This window comes from Vicugna pacos, chromosome 27, assembly GCF_048564905.1.
Source record: "Vicugna pacos chromosome 27, VicPac4, whole genome shotgun sequence".
NCBI classification, from domain to species: Eukaryota; Metazoa; Chordata; class Mammalia; order Artiodactyla; family Camelidae; genus Vicugna; species Vicugna pacos.
The window spans coordinates 9,408,802-9,436,017 of NC_133013.1; the positions used below are offsets into that span (position 1 = coordinate 9,408,802).

General features: G+C 44.2%; 1 protein-coding gene across 3 annotated transcripts in view; it reads left to right on the top strand.

Annotated features, from left to right (window-relative positions):
* The first annotated feature begins 13,278 nt into the window (after positions 1–13,278).
* The window catches only part of IGF1R (insulin like growth factor 1 receptor), a 282,688-nt gene continuing 268,750 nt past the window's right edge, over positions 13,279–27,216 (top strand). The window contains exon 1 of one of the 3 annotated variants that reach the window (XM_072950708.1): positions 13,279–13,441. In XM_072950708.1, coding sequence (XP_072806809.1) covers positions 13,294–13,441 — 148 coding nt within the window. In that variant the 5' untranslated portion in view covers positions 13,279–13,293. Of the gene's footprint in view, positions 13,442–14,633; positions 15,787–17,227; positions 17,286–27,216 lie in introns of those variants that run through there. The other 2 variants (XM_072950709.1, XM_072950710.1) reach the window with 2 other exon arrangements.

The window sequence follows — 27,216 nt, forward strand, 5'->3', positions numbered from 1 at the left end:
TTTAGTTTAAGGAAATTTTTCTTAGGTAACTTGTCAGAAAAGCATGATTGATTGCTTATGGCTTGACTATTTTAAAAATGAGAATCATGAAATTTAATAAAGTATATTGTTTTCTCATGGGCTTAAGACAGCTACAAAGGCTCCAATGCAAACATGACGTTTAACCTTCCTGAATTTTTTCCACAAAAATCTTTCCTTATTAACCTGGCAAACAAAATAAATCTGGCCAACAGTTTTCAGGACAGGGGTTATCTCTTTTTGTCTGCTTTGAAAACTCTTATGCCCACAGAGAAGGTTCTAGAAATAGGAGAATGGCTAAAGTATGGGGAGGAGAACAAGAGTCTTTACAAACATCTGAATTTCAAATTTTTCTAGTTGTATGACCTAACTGTATAATCTAAAACGGCATCACCTAAAACCACAGTTACCTAGGATATATTCCAGAAAAAAAAATCCAGTGTATTTTGTGGTGGAGCAGACATATGAAAAATAGACTTATATGGAGAGTGGAGAGGGGCATTAGGAGGGGAACATAAAAGTAGAAATGTAATAGGCAAATGTATCATATCTAGAATGCATAAAAAATTTCTATAAGTTCATAAGAAAAAGACAAACAGTTCAGCTTAAAAATTGACAAAGTGTTGAACTGGTAATGCCCAGAAGAGGAAAACAGAGTGGCCAATAAGGGTGTAAAAATATGCCCAGCTTCACTAGCAACTGGGGAAATGCAAATTAAAACAACCGTGAGAAAGCATTTTATATCCATGACATTGCTAAAAGTGAAGTTCAACAACATTAGGAAATAGCATGGAAGCGGGGAAATACGGGCTCTCCTCTCCTGGTGGGAGTGTAGATGGGTGAGGCCACCTTACAGAGTAATTCGGGAAAATCTAGAATAGTTGAAAATGTGCAGCCCCATGACCCAGCAATTCCACTCCTAGCAATATCCTCTAAGAAACTTACACATGCGCTGAAGGAAAGAAGTGCAAATTCCTCCACTAAAAATAGCAAGTTTTATGGGGAAAACACAGTTGGGGAACACCACTCGAAACTGGTGGAATTTATCACCCAAGAACTAACAAAAACAAAAACATTTTAAATTATGGCAAAATACAGTACAGTTAATCCACTGCTGGCATCCGCCCCTGGAATCCTAGGTGTCTGTCCTTCCGGCTCCTTCCTTCCTGGACAGGTAGGTGTGGGTGGCCTCTAGCAGAGATCACTTTCATAAAAATTTAAAATATGGCTGGGCTGGCCTTATTCATTATTCTGCTGTTTTAATACAGGGGAAATGCTTTCCATGTCTTCATTTCCTTTATCTGCACTCCCAGCGTCACCAGATCCCTTAACAGTAGAAAGCATAGCCATCCTTGAAGTGTGCATCCTGACGCTATTTGCTCTGAAGAAAGAGATTTCTGTAGACTTTCAGCTCAGGTCTATATCCATGGCTAAGACTTTTCACTTTTAATTGCTTCAAAACACTAAGATGTTAGGGCAAATCACAGATGAGCCAACACGACTTCCGTGTTCTACCAACATCCTTCCCTTAGTTGCCAATGATGTGTTAGGTAATTTGTACGAAATGTAACCTGAGTTGCAATACGGGTGCTCTTGACAGCATTGTTTTCTAGTGAAGAGTTGGGCAGGGAGCCCCTAAATAAATGCCTCTTACCTGGAAATGGTCAAGTAAAACAGAGTATTCAAAGCATGGGAAGTGAAATAATAACTAAGGCAGATAAACTAGATCTAAATGCGCCAAAGTGAATAGATCTTGAAAATGTGTCTTAAGTTTCAAAAGCAAGCTACAGAATAAGTAAAATGTTTTAAATTATGTCAAATAATGCTAAGGGTTACATGTGGCAGAGGTATAGATTGGAAAGATACATATGAAAATAATGATCCTTGCTTTCTCTGCAGGAGACAGGAAGAGAATGAAACCAGAGAATAAAATCAGTTGTAAGTCTTATTTATTTGAAGCAAACAAAGACCTAAGGCAAAAATGAGAAAACGTTATTGTTTGTTGCAAATACTGACTCATGGGTAATGTGTCTCTTCAAAATCTTTCTCCTTATTTTTCTGCGTCCATTTTTTTTCTCCGATTTAAGAAGTAGTTTAACCCAGTTGAGCAGACATTTTACTGAACGCGTCGTATGTAACATTGGCAAAAGGAGTGACACGAACTCTGCCTGCAAATCCTTTGCAAGGCTGCGGTTCCCCATCTCTGAGGTGGCCGTGCTAAAAATGACTGCCTCTGTGGGTTAAGGGAAGGGAGGCAGGACGTCAGGTGCCACGCCAGCCCCGAGTGAGCACACAACAATGTCAGTCCTTTCCCTCCTCTTCTAGAAGGATCTATTTATATACGAGCAATGTGTATGTGGCACTAATTACAAATGGTCATTATCCATTCATTAATGTAAAATCTCTTTTATTGCAATTTGTTATTCCAACAAAACTTATTTTTCTAATTTTGAAAATAATAGAAGATACGGTCAGTTTAAAGGAATCTGCATTTCAAACACTTTCTAATTCTCATATTTTTTTTTATAACACAGGGGTAATGAACTTGGGGTTCAAAGGACGCCCACAGAGGGCCTTAGGGGTCCCTGAACCCTAGGAACTGCAAAATCGAATGCTTGAATAGAGGTAGATACTTCCAGGGAGAAGGTCCAAGACTTTTATCATGTGACACCCCCCCAACCACTGCTGTCATTTTACATTGTGTGTCTTTCACTATCTCTCAGCTTTTCAATTATACCCCAAATTTAAAAATTCTTGCAAAATTTTATGATAATAAAAATGGCTAAGGAGGAGAAGGATGATAAAAGAGACTGAATCAGTAAATCGAGAGAGGAGCCTGGTGCAGAACTACAAGTATGGCATAAACACCCCCCCTTCTCCACCCCCATCTGTGGTCCATTGAAAAGCAAGAAGCTAGCAGCAGCCCAGTGGCAGGTGATTCATGGTGAACAGGTGAGGGGATGGTATTTGTAAGAATACTCAACATATCGTCTCTTTTGTGGTATACACTTTTTCTACTGTCATATGTGTGAACCAAGAGGGAATGTTTAATGAAAATTTAATGTCTTTATTGCAAACGTCAAAGCACATCTCTGTGCTGCAGATCAGGGAGGGTGGGGGTGGTGCTGGTTTCCAAGGAAAATGTCCAGAGGCCCCTTGATCTTTCTTCACTCCCACTCCCATAGGCTGGTGTCCCCAGCTCAAAGGGAAGTGCCATGTGCTCTTCTGCATTTCCTCCCTCAGTAATGACTTTGGTGCTTTTTCTTGGCTGTGATCTTTGGAGATTCTTCAGAAGCTCCCACCTATTCCCTCCTCCCATGGTCAGGAGACATCTAACTGGCACGGAGATCTGCTCCCATTAACACCCCCTACTTCTTCTTGGATGTGGTCCATTTTCCCATGAGCAACAGACAGCAGCTTTTGAGAGGCCTCAAAAATGTCCTACTCTGGTAACGGGATTTTAGCACCTAGCAGCAGTTTTTACTTCTGAAATGAGGGCCTCGGCTGCTCTGTCTCTAGGGAGCCCTGCACACCCCAGGACTCAGCCTCAGCCTCCTTTGACCTGAGGCCCTGCCCTCCTCTGCCCTCACTCTCTGCCTCACCACACAGTCTCCCCTGGGGTATCTTGTAACAGGCGGTGATTTTCAAACTGTTTTTATGTAGTGAAATTATTTTTTTCCAAATGAACTACTGAGCCAAAATCCAACCTCTAAAATAGCCTGAAGCAGAGTGGAGCTTGGATAGGGGAACTGGTCATATCTCTCCTGACTCAACTCAGCCAACGAGAGACTCCCAGCACCCCACACATCCTGGGAACAGAGCTGAGGAATGCTTGATGGAAGAAAACAAAGCAGTCACTGGTCACTCACCTTGTCAAATTTCTTGATTACAAAGAGCAAAATCCAATTCTAGGCTCCCTAATCAGTGGAGGAATTCATTGAAAGGCTGACACATAGCTGAGAGTTACAAGGAAGGCTGGAAGAACCAGGCTCAAAAAAAGAACCAAAAGGGTCTAGGTCAGCTGAGCTTCTGAGAAGAAAGGCGTGTATGGACATAGAGTTTATGTCCTGCACCATTCCAGAGTGCCATTTTCTAGACTTGTGCAGTGTACAACCTGCACAGCCATCCATGACAATCCTAAGCTGGACCCCTGGAATTCCTTGGAAGGTGATGTTCAGATGCTAGGCAGTCCAGAACAGCAGTGTCCTTCCTGTTCCTGTGTGCCAAGGGCTTCACCTATTTTGGCTTATTTCATCCTCTTCCACAGCCCACAGAGCATCATAAAAATTGTAGGGAACCCTTGTTAAAAACGCAGATTTCTACATTTTGCCCTCTAGGATTCTATCTGATAAAAAAAGTTCTGGGCAGCAGCCTGGAAAGTTTTGTTTTACAAACACCTCAGCTGAGTTTGATGGGGTGGTACAGAACACATGCTTGGAGAAACACCACTGGGCATGTCAAATTTTATCCTTGCCATTTACAGACAGGGAAAGTTTCACTTACCCAAGATCACAAAACTGGCAATTTGCAAAGAGGAGGATTGAACCCAAACCCTCCTGGCCCCAACTCATGTGCACTTTTCAGTATACTCAAGAGATCTCTCTTTGTACCTGTTTCCAAAACTTTAGTTCCTTGCTGTCCCAAATGTCACTTCATATGTTTCTTTAAAGAGATTGTATTAAAAATAAGACTTTAGATGTATTTGAAAAGAAAAAATTGCTTGTTGCTTCTATAAATAGAGAAAGAGTGTCATTTTCTATTTGCTATAAATGGGAGGTAACTCTAAAAGTCACAGATCCTGGGCCCACACCTGGGAGGCAGGAGGTTTGCCAGTCCTCAAGCAATGGCAACCTCCACACTGAGCCCACTTGCTTACCACTGCCACCGACAAACAAGCAAACAAACAAACTTGACCTTCATATTATACACATGAGGTTTTCTTAACCTGAGATGCAAGTATGGGGTCAGAGGTGAGGTTTCCCCACCATGGGACAAATTCTTCATGCTTGAGCAATGTGAACGTTTCCCTGAGTTAAGGGTCCACGGCCCTCATATAAGTCTCAAAGGAACCCAGTGTTCAAGAGATTAAGAACTGCTGCCAGGAATGAATGTTTCCAATCTTGTTTTTCTCTTTAGCTCCTATCCTATGTTACCTAAGCTTCAAGGATCCTTCCAGGTGTGCTTTGGTGGTCTTCATCCTTCCCATGTGGTTTTCAGGGACTTGTTCTGAAAGGACATTTTGCCTGTGTTTCCAGGAGTGCTCCCTGGAAGGGTCCAAGCCATCAAAGGGAGGTCTATGCTGTGAATGGAACATGACATGAAAAATCTTTTCACCCAGATGTCTGCTCTGAAAATAATCTGCACCTTGGTCTGAATAGTCTAATAAGTTGAAGCATGGCTGACAGATGGTGAGAGCCAGACTTCTCACTATCGGAGTGGGAGCACGGGGAGGAGGTCAGAATGACCTGTGTGCTAATGGATTAGAGGTGGAGACTCAGTACAACAGTCCCATGTTAGTTCATGTTTAGTTTAATCTAGGTACAGATATGTGCAAATACACGAGTATACACACACACACACACACACACTCTTCCTTGGTCTCTCATCTGAGAAAGCCTAAAAGCAATGACACCGTAGTAGCAATAAGCACACCCAGTACCCAGATTTTGGTTTCTAATAGAATCCTCCAACAGAAGGAACCCGACCTCTTGGAAAGATGATTGCTTCTAGGACTGGGGCAGGAGCTATATAAGATGGAGTATCTTATATGTGAAATCTAAACAAACAAACAAACAAAACATAAATACAAAACAGAAACAGACTCATAGATGTAGAATACAAACTTGTGGTTGCCAAGGGGGTGGGGAGTGGGAAGGGATAGACTGGGATTTCAAAATGCAGAATAGATAAACAAGATTATACTGTATAGCACAGGGAAATATATACAAGATCTTGTGGAAGCTCATGGTGAAAAAGAATGTGACAATGAATATATATATGTTCATGTATAACTGAAAAATTGTGCTCTACACTGGAATTTGATACAACATTGTAAAATGATTGTAAATCAATAAAAAATGTTTTAAAAAAAAAGAGATGGGTTATCTTGTGGTGCCAGAAAATAAGGAGGCATTAAAAACAAACAAAAAAACCTCCAAGAACCAAGAAAATGCTATGATGGGAGTATGTCAAAGGGACCCAGAACCAACTGAAAGAACTCCCAACAGCTAAAGCTGAAACAAACTGAGCAAAACAAAATACTATTGCATTATAACCCAAAATATGAAATAAATATACAAGAGTCCATACTGATACAAATAATGATGAAAGAAAGAAAGAAATGGGGAAAATAGACAGATCTCTCACGCAGAAGAACTCCAAATAACCAATGGAGAAACTCCACCTTGAAGGAGGGGGAGTATAACTTCTCACTCCTCAAGTATAGTGGCATTTTTTCAAAAAGGACAATATGGAAAGATAGGGGAGAGAGAGTAACAGTGGAGAAAAGGGATAAATTCTCCCTCAACCAGGTGATTCAGGTCAACATCAGCAGTGACGTCAGGATAAGCATGTGCATCCTTAATAGGAGGTGACAAGACTGGCACTTGACTTCCTTGGTCTTCCTTCCCGAAACACATTATCCCAGTCTAGCCATGAGAAAAACACCAGACAAATTCCAACTGGGGACAGTCTACAGAATACCTGACTAATGCTTTTCAAAGCTGTCAAGGTCTTGAAAAACAGGGGAAGTCTGAGAAGCTATCACAGCCGAAAGCTGCCCAAGGAGACATAACCCCTAAGGGTGATATGAAATCCTGGGTGGGTTCCTGGAACAGGAAATAGACATGAGGGAAAACTGCAGAAATCCAAATAAAGTATGAACTTGAGTTAATGACAATGTATCAATATTGGTTCATTTCTTGTGACAAATGTACAATACTAATAGAAGGTGTTAATAATAGAGGAAATTGGGTTTGGTGTATACGGGAACCCTCTGTACTCTTTGCAAAAATCCTGTAAATCTAAATTGTCCTAAAACTCAAAGTTCATTTAAAAAAAGCAATAAAAATTATAAAATAGTTCAAGCATAAATAAAAGTACAGAAAATAACTAAACAGACACACCTGTATCCATCATCTAAGTTTAACAGATGCTCACATTTTGTCCCATTTGCCCCAGATCTCTTTTGTCTTTTCAAGAAATATAATGTTACCAGTTTGGCTCAAATTACTTTCTATTCCTTTCCTCCCTCCTCATTCCCAGAGGTAATGTCTGAAGTTATTATTTACCATTTCCATGCATACTTCATACTTCTGCTACCTATGTACATTTCCTTTAACAATATATGCTGTTGTTTTTGTGTTAAGAGTTACATAAACAGTAGCTTGTGGTTATTTAACTTTTGCAAGTTGCTCCTTCACACACTATTGGTTGTTATATTTATCCAAGTTGATGACTTAGATCTAGTTCATTCATTGTAATCGCTGAATGATACCCCATTGCAAGAATAATGCATCTTTATTCATCCTTCCACTGAGGGACAGTTAGATTGTTTCTAGTTTTTTTTGTTTTTTTTTTACTGTTGAAAATAATGTTCCAATTAACATTCTTCTATGTGTCTTCTGGTGCATATGACAAAAGTCTTTAGGGTATACTTTTTATGAGCGGAATTGTGGGGTTGTGGAGTAACTGCCATATGGCTATGACCAAGTTACTCTCCAAAGTGCAGGGACTAAATATCTTCCCAGGAGCAGTGACTAAGAATTCAGTTCTCCCGTTCATCCCTGTGAACAACTGGTACAGTCCAATTCTTAATTTTGCCAGCCAGGTTGCTGAGTATATTTTCGTGCTTAGTGGCCATTCTAGTTTCGTCAGTGAATTGCCTGTTTATAGCTATTGCCTTTTTTGGCACTGAGTTGCTTATAAATTTCTTACTGGATAGATATTTAATTTGTTAACAAAGGTAATACAAGGTTCTCAGATTTCTTAACCCAGCGTCGTACAGGAGCAGGCTCATGGGGTCTACGCAAAAGCCAGTTGTAGAAGTCTTCAGAACTTTGTACTCAATGACCTCACGTTGGCAGCTTAAATTAGCCATGGTGGGATTTTTACACAAGGGAAATTGGCAAGCTCTACAAATCAGGGCTCCCACCCCCACCTCCACCCCCACATAGCCTGTTGTCCAACACAACAGCATGCTCTAGTTATCTTAACCTCTGCTTGGCTCCCACTTGCCTCCCCACAATGTGGTTGGTTTGAAAGGAATCCCTGACCTCCTAACTTGACCTTTCAGCCTAACGGAACCGGGCTTTGGACCTCTTGCAGGACCTATTTCATCACAGTTTCTATAGTATAAGATCTATTCAGTGTCCTGTTAAACTAATGTATCTTGAACAACTTTGAGGCTGTTCACTATTCATTCAAAGCCAAGGCAGGCTCCTTCGGTGGACGTCAGACACAGCTATCCAAGTATAGATGTAGAATCCAAACATCCAGTGATCCTGGGACTGGAAGGGACCTCAGAGATTACCCTGTCGGCCTCTCAGTCAATCTGGTGCTTCCTTGGACAGTTTCCCCAGCAGGTGTGGATCCAGTCTCTACAACCCGATGACACCAAGCTCTTTCCCACACAAGGCAGTGCTGCAAGCTGAGCCTGTAAGATAATGCCACTTAGTTGTTTCCACTGGAAAAGAAGAAACATTCTTAAAAAGAACTGACATCTACTTTCCTTTCCATAGGTCTGGCTCTGCCCATTGGAGTTACCCAGGTCAAGTCTAATCATCATTTTCCAGGCATGTGAAACCAGAAGTCACATAAGCCTTCTCTCAATGTCTATGTGTCTGAATCATTCCCCATGGGACACAGGAACCAGCCCTTTCCTACTCAGCCCCCATGTCAGTATGGGGTTCTCTTGTTGATCAATGGTCCTCCACAGACAAATGTGAACAACTTGGTTTTCCAGATGTGGCCTCCACACTGCAGAGCAGCAGACACCTGCAGAACTTGAAGCTCTCACTTTTTTGTAGTGTGGCCATGTGGCCAGAAACAGAGGTTGCTGTTATTAAAGAGGCTGACACATTGATGTTGCTGATTATTTTTTTTAACTTAAGAAATGTACAAATATATTCTACAGAGTAAGGTTCCATTAGAACTTAATATCCCAAAGAGAACATTTTGCGGGAGCATTCTCAATGATCAATAAAGTGATGATTCCTTTTGTGGATTGCCCATGGCCACTTGCCAGATCCCCCGCTGTGGTGATGTTCCTCCCTGTCTTTCCATCCCTATAGTCTTAGAATATATATATATGGGAATTCAGAACTGCTGGGGGAAAAAAAGTGTTCTGCTCTAAGAAACCCTAATGTGTGAAAAATCTGCATTAATAAAACAAATTTAAAAGCGATTATTCCCTGAGTCTGTCGCCTGGGCACTGATTTATAGACTGCTAATTACAAAGAAGGCAAAGGTAGGAGCTGTAGGATGGGACACCAAGGTACCACTCTCAATTAAAAACCAAAGAAAGAAATCATGGCATTTTAAGAAGCAGAAAGGTCTACTTCAGTATGATCATTTCACAGAGGAGAAAACAGAGAGGCAAAGCAACCTGCACCAAGTCACACAGCTTTGCGTGGGCAGGGCAGAGAAGCCACTTGTCTCCTTCTGGCATGCTGCTGGCAAAACATCTCCGAGCTGGTGGCATTTATCAAACTGAACAGATATTTTGATTTCACCCCACTTTTCAGGTACTTCTAAGACACATTTCAAAAACGAAGAAGCATCTTTTGTGCTCTCTGCCAGCCAAGGGTCCTTATGTTTGAAAGTTAAACCACGCAGAGGAGTAAAGACAGCACACCCATCTCAGAGTCCAATCACAGCAGATGACAAGTGAAGAGATGGAGCCATTACAGCGGTCTTGGTACTGCTTATTTTCCCACAGATTACCACGTGGGGAGTTGAACTTACTCACTCTCAGGTTTGTGCCAGTTTATGGAAGGCTATGCAGTAACTGAAGCCGTCCAGCCTCCACCTTGGATGGATGGTGAGCACAAGGGTGCCTGTCAATCCTGGCCCAGGCCTGGGTTTTCCAGGAACTTCTCTTACTGAAGTTTCACTGGAACGTAGTTCTGGAAGTAGTCACAAAAAGACGTCCTGCTGTCCCTGTCCCAAGGTTTTTCTGAAACCTCCACTTCGCTTTTATTGCTTTTAAGTTATCATGGAGGAATGTAGCACTTACAGCCCATGAGCTGGCTATCTGCACGCATCTAAAATAGAAAATCTTCTCAAGTTGAGTGTAAACAGAACTCAAGAAGACTGGGACTCGCATTGCTGTGGCTGTGCAGGGGCTGGAATCAACTAGTGATGCCTAGTCTTTTTCTTGCTCCTGGACTGCTTTGTGGAAACCCCTTGGTGGCTTCCACAGCTAAAACCCTTTACAGGGGACCTTAGGCAGATGTATTTCTGAACGTGTATTTCTTTGTAGAGACAGCTGCAGGCAACGAGGTTGGAGATGAGCTCTACCAACTCACATAATAGCAAAAATGGAAAGCATTGTGCTAAGCTTTTTTAGAACAGCTGCAAAATTTCTGAATTACATAATGCACTTTTTAAAACTTAAAATTCAGATATAATTGCATCCATCTTAAGAGTACAGTTCGATGTGTTTTTGATGAATGCATCCACAACCATGCTTTTGAGGCTCATCCATGTTTTTGTATGTATTAAGTGTTCGTTCCTTTTTATTGGTAAGTAGTACTGTGTTGAATGAATGTATCACAATTTGTTTGTCCTTTTCCCTTCTGAGGTATATTTGAGTTGTTTCCAGCTTTTTTGCTATTATTAACAAAGCAACTAACAACATTCCCACACAGGTCTCTTAGTGGACATATTTTCATTTCTTTTGTGAAATAGCTAGATTTTGTATAATTGCTAGATCATCAGTTAGGTGTATGTTTAACTTGATAGCAAACTGCCAGACAGTTTACATAATGAACTCATAATTAATGAAACTGACTACCTGTGAAGTGAATTCTTTTACATTTTTTTTGTTTCATGATTTGTTTTCATCTTGAATTGCACTGACAGGATATAAGTACGTATTCTCCGAAATATATCCTGAAGGATAAGACCTTGATTAACTATACAATTTTAGTGGTTCTTTAATGCTGCTGATTTGTGTACAGAAACAGCTTGGAATCTGGAGGAATCATGTTGGAAAACTGGGATGACTCTTCCATGGATCTCTCCCATATTTTTCTTTATTATCTTTAATATTTTATACATGCAAAAATATGTGTAACGGATGTGTTAGTTGTAAAGCATAATAATAAAGTGGAAATCTGTAAATCTACCACCCAATCTGAGGATGAACTTATCTCCAAGAACATCACATGTGCCTTTGGGTGTCCCCGCCTCCTCCCAGAAGTAACCAGGATCCTGGACTCTGTGCTCTTTAAGAATGCCCTTGCTAAAACAAAAGCAAAACAGAACAAAACAAAAATATTTTGTCCTGTATATAATTATCTTGCTTTAAAAATTTGCCTCATAGTTTTTGTTTTCCCTGCTTTTAAGAGCTTTATCAAAATAGTATCAGGTGTGTAGTTTTTCAGAACTTGACATTTCTTAGCATTGTGTTTCAAAGATCTGCTCAATGTTGTGTGTGGCTGCAGGTTATTCACTCACTACTGATAACATTCCTTTCTGGGAATATATCACAGAATATTGTGTTACTTGTCAACTGTCATTTGTGCTGTTTCTTATATTTTTCACTTGGTATATATTACATTTGTGGGAGGGAGTCTGGTACATTTAGCACAATAACTTGGGATATAACTGTTTTCAAGTAAACAGTTTTTAAAAAGTGAAAATAACCAGTTTCGTTCCAGAATGAGGTAAATTTATGATACCTGGGGAAAATTGCATAAAACAAAAAGCGTGACGTATTGGCAGTGCAGTTGTAAAGCAAAGACCCCAATTAATGTTTTATTACCTCATTTTATTTCCAAGGTTGGAAAAATAAGTTTGACTTTGGTATGCAGAAGGTAATAACTGAAGGAAATATAAACCACCTTCTTTGTCTAAGGAGTCAAGTTAGAGCTGAAAGGCAACCTAAATTTTGATTCTTTTTCTAAGTTTTCAGCTATATAATTAAAAAAAATCTAATTTCACTGTCAAAAAATAATTTAATCTTATCGATTTTCTAGTACCTTAGAAAGGAAATATTAAAAAAATTCACAAATGAAAAACATTTTGGTAAACAAACCCCCAAACTCCTGCAATTTAAATAACTGTATGCCTTTTTCTTTACTCCATACACCCCCTTATGTTCTCAGGGACAACTGAAAGGATCTACTAATATTAAAAATACTGTGTGTAGTATTTAAAGATTTTATATTAGCATCATCCTTTAAAAAATAAGCTCTAAACTTTTGTCTTAATTTACAAGTATGTATTAAAAATTCTGGATACTAACTATAAAGAAAATATAGCAATGATATTCCTTTACATTTAACTGCAAAGTGGGTCTGTAGGCATCAAGACCAGTCTCATGCAAGGAATTCTCTGAAGAAATATTTAAAAATTAGTAGACTAAATTTTAATTATTCATATGGTAGTGCCTACTTTTAAAATGATACGTACTAAATTTAAATTTCTTTTTAAAGATTCTAATACATTTCTTCCTTTGTTAATGTCTGGGAATATCTAAAACTGGAACATTTTATTTAAAAATTAAGCTGAATTTCAGTTAAACAAAACAATCTCACATAAAGGACTTTCTTAAATAAAAAAGATTTATTTACTTTCTATCCAAATGACTCACTGAATTGAGTTAAAAATTTCCAAGGGGAAAAATGATCTAGGGAATAAATATAGGGGGAGAAAGAACTAGATTTCCATTATAACAGCTTTTGACTTTTTTTCAGCTCTTAATTAAAAAAATTATTTACGAAAGATGGGATGCATAATGTAACACAGAAATCTTTTACAATTGAGTAAAAAAAGAAACCTACCTTTCCTTTAGAACAGATCCCCGCTGCCTGATTGTTTTTGAGACACTTCTCCTCAATCTACACATTCACAACTTTTTTTATTAGCCATCTTATTTTTATTTATTATTGATGTCAATTAGCCTGAGTCATGAAACCGGACCACATTCAAGGCGGACACGTGGTCCAATCATCATTTTTAAAAGTCTACGTATTTCAAACTCCTCTCTCTCTAGCCATTCCTGGGCTGTTTCCCGCTTGGAGGACCTGGTCTCGTAGAATTATTCATTAGATGGCAGTCCTAGGGCAGTCTCGCTCTGGGGAAACCTCTCCTTGGTCAAATTCAAGAAAACCACAGAGGAGACCGGGCTGGCGCTGGTTTCTAGTCACTTACAGAGCGAAGGAAGCAAGAGGGACGTGCCCAGGAGGACCTCAGGCAGGTGCGGTTGGGTTTCCGCTGTGACCACTCATCGTGCTTGCGTGCGGCGTGTTCGCGGGTCCCAAACCCAACCTGGAGACCCGCCCCGGCCCTGGCCCCGCAGCCCTTTCTTCGGGACCCCCTCGGACACGCCCCCTAGTCTCGGGGGTCCAGCAGCCCTGCACTGTGCACGCGCCCCGGCCGCTCCCCGCAGCCTCCCACGTGGTGGAGCCAGGAGCCGCGCTAGTTGGCGCCGATCTCTCCGGACGGGCCGCGGGTCGTGGAGGCCCGGCCAGCACTACCCAGCGGGGCAGGCCCCCAGTCCGGGCCCCCATATTTCCTCTCCCGGAGGGAGGGAGGCGACACTCCGGGCCAGTCCTCCCCGGCGCCTGCCGCGCCCCCTGGCGGCCGCCGTGGGGACGCGCCCTGGGCATGCGGGGCAGCCTGTCTGGGCCCCCCTTCCCAGGCTCAGGGCCCCGCGGGCTGTCTCCCCTTGCTCCCGCGGCCCAGCCACGCGGGTGGCGCCCTTCCCCCTAGCTGCCCGAGAGCCTTGCAACTGTAGGCTCCCCAGTGGCGACGCCGCAGCCGCCCCAGTCTTGCGTGAAAGTGCCCGCCTCAGTAGTCTGGGGGGTCTCCTTTCTCCCAGGTGTGCCCCACCCGCCACGTTCAGGCTTTCTAGCATGCTGCGAAAAAATGCCGCATGCACGCACTTATTTATTTATTTTGCAACAGCTGCAAGAAACAATGAAGCTTTTCAAGAACCGCGGAAAGGCGCTTTCCAGCCGTGCTGTTGTTGTTTTCAATGAACCTCTCGGGCCCCGCACTCCCCGCCCACCCCGCCCCAGCCCCTCCTTCGTCTCCCCTGCTAGCTCCTCCGCCGATCCCGGACCGGCGCCGGGGGCATTGTTTTTGGAGTCTTGCGGGAGGGGAGGGCGCGTGCAGGGTGGCCGGCGCAGTGCGGGTGGGGGCGGGAACGTGGGGGCGCGCGCGCGCGTGTGCTGGGGCGCGCGCTTGTGCCCGAGCGGGCGGGGGGCGGGGGCGGTGCCTAGCCGCTTCGCATCCCACGCCCGGGCTCCGCTCCGCACGTCCCTGGGATCCCGGGCTCCGGCTCTTGGCGCGCGCCGGCCTGGGCCAGGCCCTCCGCGCGCCGCGGCTGCGGCTGTGGCCGCTCCAGTGTGCGCGCGGGCGCGTGTGCGCGGTCCCGAGAGCGCGCGCGCGCGAGCCCCCAGTGTGTGGCAGCGGCGGCGGCAGCGGCGCGGCGAGGCTGAGGCTCTTGTTTACCAGCATTAACTCCGCTGAGCGGAAGAAAAAAAAAAAAAAGAAAAAAGAAAAAACCCGAGGAGGAGCGAGCGCACCAGGCGAACTCAGAAGGCGAGCGAGCGAGCGAGAGGGACGCCGCCAGCGAGCTTGCCCCCGGCGCGCCCGTGCCCGGCGCTTGCAGACCCTCGGCCCCGCTCCCCGGGCTCTCCACGCCCCTCCCGCGCGAGGGGAGCTCCACGGCGCGCCGCGCTCCTCGGCTTTGACCTTCAGCGAGCCGGAGCCCCCGCGCGCGGAGCCGGCGGCTGCGGGCGGGGGCCGGGCGGGGGCCGGCGCGGGGCGGCGGCGCGGAGCCCGGGCGGCGCGGCGGGAGTGCTGAGCGCGGCGCGGCCGGCCCGCCGCTTTGTGTGTGTCCTGGATTTGGGAAGGAGCTCGCGGCGGCGGCGGCGGCGGCGGCGCTGAGGGAGGAGGCGGCGGCAAGCGGAGCCCGGAGGAGGAGGAGGGGGGGGAGCCGCTCATTCATTTTTACGTCGCATTTCTGCCCCCGGCCGGCCTCGCCCGCGACCCGGACTTCGGGGCAATCTTGCTAACTGCGTCGCGCCCTCCGGCCGCGGAGGCTAGGGCGTCGGACAGCCTCCCCCTCTGTGTGGGGTCGGGTTTGTTTTTCCTCGCCGAGACGGATTTGGGCTTTGCCCCCTTTCTTTGCAGTTTTTTCCCCCTCCTGCCTCTCTGGGTTTGAAAATGGAGGCCGACGACGCCGACAGCCCGCCCCGGCGCGCCTCGGGTTCCCGACTCCGCCGAGCCCTGGGCCGCGGCTGCCGGCGCTGAGGGGCCGCCCCGCGCCGCCGCCCGCCCCGTCCGCGCAGCCCGGCGGACCCCGGCCGGCGCCGCCTTTGGAGTATTGTTTCTCTCGCCCTTGTTTTTGGAGGGGGGCGAAGACTGAGTTTGAGACTTTTTCTTTTCCTCCACCCCCCCTTTTTTTTTGAGAAAGGGGAATTTCGTCCCAAATAAAAGGAATGAAGTCTGGCTCCGGAGGAGGGTCCCCGACCTCGCTGTGGGGGCTCCTGTTTTTCTCCGCCGCGCTCTCCCTGTGGCCGACGAGTGGAGAAAGTGAGTATGTGCCCGCCGCCCGCGGCCACTGCGGGAACTTTTCCTCCGAGGGGCTGCGCCCTGTTTGCGAAACCCGAGTTGCCACCGTCGCAGCTGTCGGGCCCCGGGGCTGGGGAGCCGCGGGGCGGGGCGCCGAGGGGCTCGGCCGGAAGGCGGAGTGGCCCCGGGCCCAGGCTCGTTAGTTTGGAGCCCCGAGGGCCCCGGCCCAGCGCATCCCCGCGCGGGAAGGGCCTCAGTGGCTTTCTCTTTCGCTGTCCCGAGAGCCGGGGCCGGCTGTCTCCGCCGCGGTCACTCCCGGCGGCCCGCAGCCGGGTCAGGCGCTGGGGCTCCAGCCGGGAAGTTCGCGCCAGGCCGGACCCCACCACCAGCAGCTCACACGCCTCCCGGCGCGCGGGGCCGCCCCGCACTCAGCGCTGGTCCCCGCGCGGCGCGCAGGAAGCGGTGACAGCTCCTGCGGCCGCGCGGCGCCCTCGGGGCTGGGGCAGACTCGGTTCCCAGTGGCGGGAGCGGGCAGACCACCGGCCCCGGGGGTGGAAGTTGCCCTCGAGGCGGAGGTGCCAGCAAGGAGGCCCCGTGGCCCAAGGACAGGTTCCCAAACATCCCAGCGCGGCCTCCTGTCGCCCAGTGCCTTGCCCCTTGGGCTCTTCGTGTTTCTGGCCTCCCCTGTCGCTTTCGCGGGTTCGCGGCGGGTTACCTGCCCGGGGCTTCTCGGGGCTGCCCAGTGCGGTTCCGGGGTGCGGGGACCATTCCCGCCGAGACCGCCCTACCCTTCCGTGCAGCCCCTAAAAAAGCGCGAGGTCGGGGCCCCTGCATCAGTCGGTGAGCTTCCGGGGAGCGCGTCCGGGCCCCCAGTTCACTGGGTTCTGGGACCTACTCCCGGTTTCTTTCGGCCCGTGGACGCTCTCCTCCTGGCGGGGCGAGGGGGTGGTAGAGCAGCATCTAAATGTGCGGGAGTGTGTGTGGTTGGAGCCGACGTGCATTGCCACACACGTGCTCGTAACGCGGGGCTGTAGCTGCAGCCACAAGGCCGCACGGGGACACCTAGACGCCTGGCCCTGGCGAGAGGTGTCGTGCGCCGTCGTTTAAGGAGCTCCAGGGTCGGCGGCGGCGGCGGGGGTGCGGAGGAGGGTGTTTTGTTTTGCGAGCGCGCAGCCCTGGCCTTGGCTTGGTGGCCAGAGTTCTATTGCACGCCCTCCCCCTGCCCCGCACTTCCTTTGTACACAGTTAATAAGCAATATCGCTCCACACGCTATCGCTTGCAATCTGATAGCTTTTGTTTTGGTAGTGCCGGGCCCGGGTAGGGAAGTGCACGGAGCGAGCGAGGGAGGGAGAACTTAGGGCCCCGCGGTGTGTGGAGGGAGGAGAAGGAGGGGGTGCTATTCTTCTCAGAACATTCAAGTGTGGCTTTCTGGTACATTCGCGAAGGCAGGGTAACTTGAACACGATTAAAGTTTAAATGCAGTCACAGAAGTGGGGCTGGGAACGGCGAGGGCGTGTTGGTGAGTAATGGTTGCCGAGGGTATGCAGGTGGTGCCAATTAACTCTGAAAAATCACGACTGAGACCTAAAGAGTGAGGGGGAGAACCAGGAAGCAGCGAGGGCTGTCTGACCCCATCACAGGGGCAATTCCTAAAGGCTGTATAAACAAACCTTTCTTAACCTTTTTGTAAGAAATGAGTCCATGATGGAGTAAGAGCAGATTTTTATAGAATTAGCGTGTTTACTGCATGGAGTAAGAGACTCAGATTGAGTCCCGACCTTCCACAAATCTGAGCTCTCCTGCTCTTTGTTTTCTAAACTTCCAGCACACTGGATTGGGCGAAAGGCTTTCGGCTCCCTTCTAAGGCTCACAGACGGTGTTTGGGGGGACACAGGAGGGTTTCTAGAGTTTAAAAGCGAAATATAGTTTGGGAGACACAGGAGAGTTAATCCATTTTATTGTGGCATGCTGTTGAACTGTGTCGTGTCTCTAATTTGATTGTTTAATGTTAGTTAAGTTCTGAAATTCACAGTAGCAGGGATGGCCTTGCTTCTCTGATGCAGGAGTTGAGCATTTTAAAATTGGGTGTCTTGCTGTTTGAAGTTCTTTATGAAAAATATTCTTTGTGAAAGGTGTTTTTTTCCCCCTTGAAAAAACAGGCAGGAGGGGAAGGGGCGTTTTAATGTACTTTTATAATCCGAGATGCCAAAGCTTTCTCAAGGATCCCTTGAAAATGGTTGGTTTCCGAAAGTTGGATGGATGGCCAGAAGGCACCCCAATCCTGATTGTGGTTTGTTGAAGTCCTAACTCACTACCTAACCCTCCCTACAGCTCTGAAGTTTTCAGGAGTAAATCATATGCTCAGTGTCAACGTATGTTCCGTTTTTAGTCCAAAAGGTGTGAGAATGCTTACTTCTGATAGAAAGAAATGACTGAATCCTATCAGAGACCAGCATTCTTTTGACCGTCTAGCATAGGCAGAAAGATTGGGGTGGTGTTGGTTCCTGTTGTGTTGGCCTATTTAGGAATTAGTGTTTTCTCTGAGTGTGATAACAGTAAGATGATTTTTTTTTTTACTCTTTAACTTAGAAAATTTAGAAGGTTTGAAGTGGATGAAGTCATACAGACATTTGTATCAGTGTAACGTGAACAGAGCATCTAAGTAAGGGAGGTTTGGGAGTTAGGAGTGATAGCCAAATACACTGATGGCTTTTGTTTAAAAAAAAATGCACTTTAACCAAATTGTGGCCATCTCATTAAAAGGATTCAGTCATCTTTCTGCCCCAGGCACTGTCATATTTACCCTATTGTCAGGGAAATGTAGGTACGTGAAAGGTTGGTGTTTAAAGAGGTTGCTGTTTTATTACCAGAAGAAGAATCTAGAATAAGAAGTTTGGAAAGAACGTAAACAGCAAATTATAGTTTAGCCTAGAAGGAAATAGCAAGTAAAAGGTACTTTTGTAGAGGGGTGGGGCGTGAGTTTGAAGTTTAAAAGGTTATATGTTTGATTTGTCAAGAAGAATCAGAAAAGCCCAACGTGAAGAAATATGCTAAGGTTGGCTGGAAGAACCTTAAAAACACAATGCTAAGTGAAAGAAGTCAGTCACAAAAGATCACATATTGTGTGATTCCATTTATACGAAGTCAAGAGTAAGCAAATCCTTAGAGACTGCAAGTTGATTACTGGTTGCATGGGGCTGAGGGGAGCAGGGAGTGGGGAGTGTGACTGCTAATGGGTATGGACTTTTTTGGGGTGATGAAAATGTTCTAAAATTGGACTGTGGTGATGGTTGCACAACTTTCTGAAAATACTAAAAACCATTGAATTGTACACTTTAAATTAGTGACTTTATGGTATGTGAATTATATCCCAGTAAAGCTGTTTTTTTTTAAAAAGAAATATGCAAAAATTGAAAAAGAATTCTTTGAGCATAGACTGTAGATTAAAATTATTAAGTCAGTTTGTCCAGCAGGTTGGTGTCTCTCTGTCTCTCTTTCATTTATGGAGTTTTTCAGATCCATGAACTACAATAATATCACAAACTGATCATTGAAGCTCTAACAGCAGAGGTTCAATGTCATTGGAGAAAGGGACAGACAGGAAAAAAGAATCTTGGTTAGACATAGCTCAAGTTGAGGATTGAGGGTTGCATTAAAACACACACGCATATACACATACTAGTAGAGAAAGTCAGATTTGTAACAGTAAAATCCTTAACTGAGTCTGAAACAGTGTTGGTCTTTCCAAGATTAGAGTTTAGGAGCCGAGTCTGGATAGCGTTTTGTTTTTCCAGTTTTCTTATGTATGTTTTCCAACAAAGAAATAATTTAATGTTTTAAGATGATAAAGAATTTCCACTGTCTCTTTTGATACCCCATATTAGCCACCCTGGTAGTAAAAACTGAGGAAGAACCATCCATTTTAATGTAGCGGGCTCTTTTTTCCCCCTTTGTTGATTGTTTTACTTCTTAAACAGCACCCGAATCTGAGCAGGAAAAAGAATCCTTGTAGGATACAGCATTTTTTTTTTCAGGCATATGGTGATTTAAAAAAAATTAAAATTTCTTTTTGAACAGAAGTTTCAAAAACTAGCAAAGGCATTTTTGTTTTCAAACTATTCTGCGTTTATCCAGAGTTACCTTCGCCTTTTAATAGGAAAAGACCTGAAGAAAAATTGTTGTTTACATTTGTTTTTGGTCTTTATCTCAGGCTCAGTTTGCTAATAAAAATGTTTCCTGCTTTTCCTATTGTTGCAAGATCAAGGCAGTAATGAATATGAACTGTATCATTTTCACTTGTTGCCTTAGAGTTTTGCCAAGGAGAGCCCTCAAGGGACAGTAGCTTCCTTTTCAATCTGGTTTCATTTGTTTGGTAAGACTGTGCCATAAGATGCAACTGAATCCAGCCAGCACTTATTGAGCACCTGCTGGATGGAAGCCGGACCCTGTGCTGCCTGAGCTTGCAAAGAAAGAGAACTTTCCTTTTGTCCTTGGGACATTGTCTATAATCCTGTGTGAAACAATGTTGCTTGAAAATTCAGATCTTTTCCAGACTCAGCACAGGATACACAGTTCTCAAATAGACAGCAAACAACAATTTAAAGGCACTTTCAAAACATTTCTATAGACTTAAGATAGGAAGCAAATCAGTGTTGTTGACCTTCTGAAGGCCTGTGCGGCACTGAGGCACAGTTGCCTTCTTAAGCCCTTTCCTCCTATTGTGGTGTCACTGTCAGGCCATGACACACATGAGACAGTCACCCATCTCCATCAGCTGCCCTGCCTTCTTTATAGTTGGTTATGACAATTGTGATTAAAAATGGACAGTGTTGTAGTTACCACTTGCCAAAACTTTAGGGAGTTACGCGCGTGTACGTGAGTGTTGCATGGGACATGTTTTGAGCTGTAAGAAAGATGGGACTTATTTGAAAACTTCCCTGGATTATACATGGCTTAGCTAGCTTTCTGGAAATCTTGAGGAAACTTTCATAATTGTAAGGCCTTGTATAACTTACAATACCTTGCTGCTTTTAAAAGTGTGAGCAGGGTAAGAATGAGACTGAGGGGGCAATTAAATCTTGAAATATTTTTTAATTGTAAAGAATCCAAGCTGTGTTTCTCTCTGGGTTGTGATTTTCTTCTATTTTTTTTTTAAACTCATTTAAAAATCAACCCTAGTTCATAGAAGAGGTATTTGTGCCTGCGGGCCAGCTTGCTTTGAACTGCTTTTCTTAGCCAACTTATGACAGGTGCTATCTGAGTCCAAGGGATGCACCGCTCTCAATTGTACTAAATATATAATGGTTGCACACGTGCTAGGGGCATAGCTTCTTGATTTATCTCTCTGAGATGTTCTGAAGGAAAATTCTCAACACTTTAAAGACAACAGATTGAATAATGAATGAGGCACTCTGACCCCTCCTTGAAAATGGTCTTTGGCATCGGATTGTCAAGAGGAACTTTTCCAGTTATTTGTAAAGAGATGATTTGGCTGAAACTGAGGTTGGGGTGGAGAGGGGGCAGAAGTCCCAGTGTTTGTGCACATTGAGACCTGTTGACATTCGGGGCGGATTTTCAGTATTTGGAAAGATTAAAAGTTTGAAATAAGCGCAGCTCCTACCCCATCTCCTAAGGATCTGGAAGGAACTGATTTGTTCTGAGGAAAGGGCATAAGTTTAGTATAAAGTGGTGGGTAAACAAAAGATCTTTAAAAACAAGTTGGGCTGTTACCTCAATAGATGCATGATGTTCCCTGGGCATGATGAAGTCTGTTTCTTTTGTTAAATTGTTTTGGTTATATTTGACTCAAAATATTAACAATGTCTTTGATTTTTAGACTTTTGAACTTTGAAGAGTAAATTTTAAATCAGTTTTACTCATGTTGTAAAGTCTCAAATATCAGTTTTGAAAATTTCTCTACTTTTCCCACTTATGCCCCTTTTCACTTACGGCTTATGAAATTGATTAATTGCAAAATCTGAAGGGAATACTGATATTTCTTTACTTGAATTGAGACTTTTTTTTCTCCTTCCTTTTCCCCTCAGTAAATACATATTGAGTACTTATTGGACCCAGTTCTTTTAAAATTCATTCTGATGTCATAAACTATCCTACATTAGTTTTAAAGATAAGAGTCAAACCATAGGAATTACTTTCTATGCTTAGTATTTAAAACACTATAGAAACAAGCTACTAAACAAAGCTTTCATGTTTCCTTCCTTTTTTTCTGCCCTGGACTATAAGAATTTTTAAACTTATAGGTTGCTATTCAGATTTTACAGGAGCACAACTGAAACGTAGTTTCTTTTATGATGAGGCATGAATGAATGCCTACGGTTGCAGTAACTTTTACAGTGTATTGTTGCTGTTTATGACTGTGAAAGGTAAGTACAGATGCCTTCATTCTCATATTTGTCCTGTCCTTGGATAGGGCTGGTGAGGGCTACTTGATAAGTTGCTGGCGATGTGTCTGTGGAGCTGAGTGTCCCACCTATGATGGCTGATGGCCGTAAAGCCCACACCTTCTTGTCTGACATAGATTGGTGGCTAGCCAGGTGGGGAGAATGCGCATGCAGAAGGCTGGTGCCACCAAATATCACAGAGATGGCTCTGCCTGCTTTAAGTTGTTCACACTGTAATCACCTGGAAGTCTTAAAATTTTTTTTTTAATTTAAGCATTTATGTTTTAAAGACTTTAGAAAGTATTCTGTTTCTAGTCCAGAAAGTTCTTGGAGGAGGGAAGTTTGAAACTTTATTTTTTATATCACGCTGCACTCTCTTAGTTCCCTTAACAAAACAGGCACTGACTTTAGTAACAGTTATATAATAACATGCCACTCGTTCACAATTGTGTGTGTGTGTGTGTATTTCCATCCATTCATCCAAATTCTGACAGTTTCAAATACATTATTGTTGCTATTTTGTATACTTTTATATGGCTACTTTCTTTTAAACCTGGCAGTAGCTGTCTTTAAACTGGCTTTGGAATTCTTTATCAGTGTAGAAATTCAGGTGTATTATGCATTACCACTTTCTAAGTTACTCTTGACATGGGAGAGCAAATACACGTTGACAGCCTTAAAGCATAAATGTTTTATAGAGCAGAACTTTAGAAATTTTCCTGAGATATTGTGGATGCCTACTTTCGGCTTATCGTCTCACGTAAAATACAGGCAATGGTTTGTCTCTATAAAACTGATTATTGGAAATACGTGTTTGACTAAGTAAATGAGACAGTACCAATTTGAGTTAGGCAAACTTTAATTAATAACACCTTAAGGAACAGAAGTCTGATGATAATTAGGGAGAGATGAGTTTATAACAATTTTGGGGGTTTTCCCCCCCAAATTGAAAGTATCTTAGGGACCTTTAATAACTTGTTGGAGAAAAGTAGGAAGCATAGAAAGAAAGCCCAGGTGAGAGGTCCATGATCCACCTGGCTGTCTCAGCTGGCAGGAGTGTTCTGAAGTCATCAGCTATTAAGTGTATTTAGGTTATAAAATCCTCAGCAGTTGTGCTCAGATCATCCTGTATTCATTCTCCCCACCGAATTTTCTGGGGTCTAATTAGTAGTGGAGTAATATCTACCACAGGCTCATTGACTCTGCATTTGAAAAACAAACACAGATTGACATGAAAATAGATGTACAAAGAGACCAGCGACAGAGGAAGATCTGCTGTTCAGCTTTCCTTAGTTCTGTCTGATTTCCGTGGATAATGAGTTCATGGCAAATGTATGGCCAGAACATGGTATACTTTAGTCACAGGAAATTCTTTTGTTATTGTTGCTTTACTTGGTCGAGCGATGTACTTGGGATTTTTCTGTCCAACGTAAATTAGCTCAGTAAGATTTTCAATAACAAAAGTTGGGTCAGGATGGAATTTCCAGTTAAATTTAAATTCTGCAGCCCTTTTCTGGGGAGGCTGGTTCATTGAATGTTTCTACCTTACTGAGTCACTTGAAATTGTTCAGATTTGCCCCTTTCCTGGCTCCACCCTGGTCCAGTCCAGACCTGCATGGACTCTTAGAGGAGATGCTTGGTTGGCCTCTGGGCTGGGCACTCTGACTCCTGTGCCCTCCCTCTGCTTTGATGGACTTGCCAGCCCCAGATTCTCAGGATGTGCCTTTTGTGGTGTCGGGGAATCATGTCCAAGGGGCCTCATCTTGGACTGTAATCCATCCTTACTTAGACTTTGCTGTAGGGATCCCGTGTGCATTCCCAGTGCTCTCCGGCAACTGTGCTTTAGCTCCTCTGTTAAGTAAGCCCATTCCTGTCTCCTTGGTTTGCTCTTGTTGTGTTCATGGCCTGGAATGTTTTTCTTCTATACTGCTTTGCGACTCCCATACTGAATAGCGGAAAGGGCTGCTCTTGGCAAATGGTAAGGTCACCTGGTTCTAGTTTCTCCTTCCCTGAAATTTGTTCCTAGGCCCTGAACAAGTTATTTAATTTTTCTGAGTCTCAACAGAAATGTAGAGACTTGAGATAACTAGAAGAGAATTTTCTCCTTTTCTCATCAAACAACAAAATAAAACCATCTTCTAATACATTTAGAAAATTAAAGTCAGAAAAATTATGGAGTGGGGGGAAGTTTTTCACTTTTAAAAATCTGGGGGGAGGGTATAGCTCAGTGGTAGAGTACGTGCTTAGCATGCACGAAGTCCTGGGTTCGATCCCCAGTACCTCCATTAAAAATAAATAAATCAAATTGCCCTCCTCCCAGAAATAAAATAAAAATCTGTAGGTTTCAGATCTGTAAAGTAGGGACAATACTGTAACTGTCTGAAGAAGGGACATTAAGTCAGTTAATTCCTTTCCCCCAGATACCTTTTTAATAGATCCGAGATGCCATCCTGTAATTTCTAATTCAGGTTCCTTCTCCTTCATGAAGCTTTTCTCAGTTACCCTCACTTCTGCAGACCTGACTTCCCCCTTGTTCCTTTTAAGTTCATACCCGCTGCTGTGCTCATTAACAGTGATTTGTTTTGTCTGGTACCTGAACTGTTGTCATTTCATGAGGCTGTAGAAAGCAGTGCAGCCAGAGAGCTTGGTTTGAATCTCAGCCCCTCAGTAGCTAAGGTGTCAAGGAAATTATTTAATCTTTCTGTGCCTCAATTTCCTCATTTGAGAAATTATAAGTAATTTCAGACCTTTATAAAAACAAAGTGAACTAATACATTTGTCAAGTGCTCAGAGCAGAGGCTGGCACATACTGAGCGCTAAGACTTGAGCTTGCTGCTGCTCTTATGGACGTGACATCCTGGAACAGAGGTGTTCTTCAGGTAGTGCTGGAGATACAGGACACCCTTGAAATTTGACTGCCATTGTCATTTAAGTGTGATATTAGAGCCTGGCACATAGTAGGTGCTCAATAAATGTGTGTTCTGTAATAAAATTTATTTTTGCTATGGTGCTTACCAGGATTGCAATTTGCTTGTTAAATACAGTTGTGTGACTTTACCTTTTCTCAGTAAACAGTCGCCGGTGCCTGCAGTTCCCGTTTCATGTCAGAGATCTGTTTTTTGTGCTTTCTCTCCTAATCCTTTCATTTGTCAGTTTCTGCCGGGGTCTGAGAAGTGTCCAGTGCGCTCTTTGCCCGCTTCACTAATGCGTAGGCGCCATCTAGTGGCCAGAAAGGAAATTCAACCTCGTCAGTGCCCTAAGGATGATGAGCGCCATGCCACCCCCTACCCTCCCCCCCATCTTAGGTTTTGCCATCTGGCTTGGTTCCTGGGAGCCCCGTTGCAGGAGAATGTGGAGACTACAGGCTTCTGTAGAAACCACCGGGCTATGGTTTTGAATTAAGATTGTTCTAATGTGTCAGTGAGCTAGCGTGAGAGAATTAGGGTCTTCCTAAGTGATGTTAGCAACTTTGGCAAGTTGTGATACTTAGTGTGTGTTTTTATGTTTTGTTTTGTTTTACAATTTAGTATTTAAGATGTTCTTACAGGACTTTAATAAATGACAAGTTCTAAAATACTTCTTTTGAGATTAGGGATTTTAAAAAACCCCTATTGATTCACTTTGAAAAATAAGCAAGATTTACTTCCCATTGCTTTACTTAAAATATGTGGTAAGACTTTAATTACCATTCTCACATGTGTCCCCTTGGGCGATTTTATGTAGTTAAGGTGCTCACCAGCCAGAAATCCTAAAAGAGAATAATAACAAACGCTTCTGTTACTGGTGCTGGGTCTCCCATTGGCTGTATTTTGTTAGATGTTATTCAGGATTTGGTTTCCTACATTTTTGGTATTTTCCGAATCCACTTTCTCACTTCCTTAGTTGAGATTGCACTAAGTTAGTGGATAGATGGTTATTCAGTTTTAATTTTGAAAGTTTCAGACGTATCTCTCCATGATTGCTTTTCATTATTTTTAATTTGGAAGTCATTGGTTTGGCCATCTGACAGGACTGCACCCTGCCATCATCTCAGGCGTTTTGAACAACAACTCCGGCTGTTTCTGAAACAGGCTGTACTCGTTCGAGTCTCTGCCTTGGCAGGTGGGAGCCCCTCTGCTTAGAACAATTAGATACCAGTTTGCCCTCTGGCAACCTCCTTTCAGAATCAGTGACAGTCCCCCTCTCTGGTAGCCCTGCTTCTGCATGTAGGGTGGTCCCATGGCTCTCTCTTCATATTTTTGTTATTACATCACCCCTGTGTTGTTTTTCCCCCCTGGGCAGGGAGGGGAGTAGTACCTTGGTCATCTTTGAATTCCTAGGACATGTCCCAGTGCCTGGCACATAGGGAGACCTCAAGAAACAGAAGACTTCTTAAAGGGACAAACTCCCTCCCCCTCTCCCCACCACCACCCTGTTCACTTTGAAGCACAGTTTACAATAAATTTATTTTCATCTTGTCACAATCGATGTCCCAGCCTAAGTAGTTTATCACACCAGTTACTACCACATAGAACTTGAAAGCAATAGTTATCTTTAAAATCATTGTTTCATCAGGCTGTTTGTATATGGAGGTGAACCAAAATCTTAGGGTCCTGGAAAGGTCATCTGTGAGTCTAACCCTGTGTCCAGGCTGCCTCATCCCTGTGTAGGGAGCCTTGTTCCCTAAGTTCCTTATAGATAGGGCTTAGTGAATCATTCATCCACACCAATCATGTTGGTGGTGGGTTTCAAGCCATGTGGAGCTGGGTTGAAGGCAAGCAGTCAGGCTGTGCTGTGCTGTTTGGTCCTGGCTTGGCCTGATGTAGAGGGGCTGGTTGGTGCTGCCCCCTCTGCAGCTGCTGACCACTCACTCTCTTCCCTCTGAATGATGTTTCTCATGGCCTGGGTTGTTTCTCATGGCCTTTCCAGCCCTCAGATCCGAGACACAATGTAGAGAGAGATGGAGGTCTTAGGAAGGCCTGGTTGGAACCAGCAGAATCCCTATGAACAGGCATTTCCTTCTATTTCTTGCATTGTTTTCTCAGTCAGGCCAGTGAACTTTTGCATTGG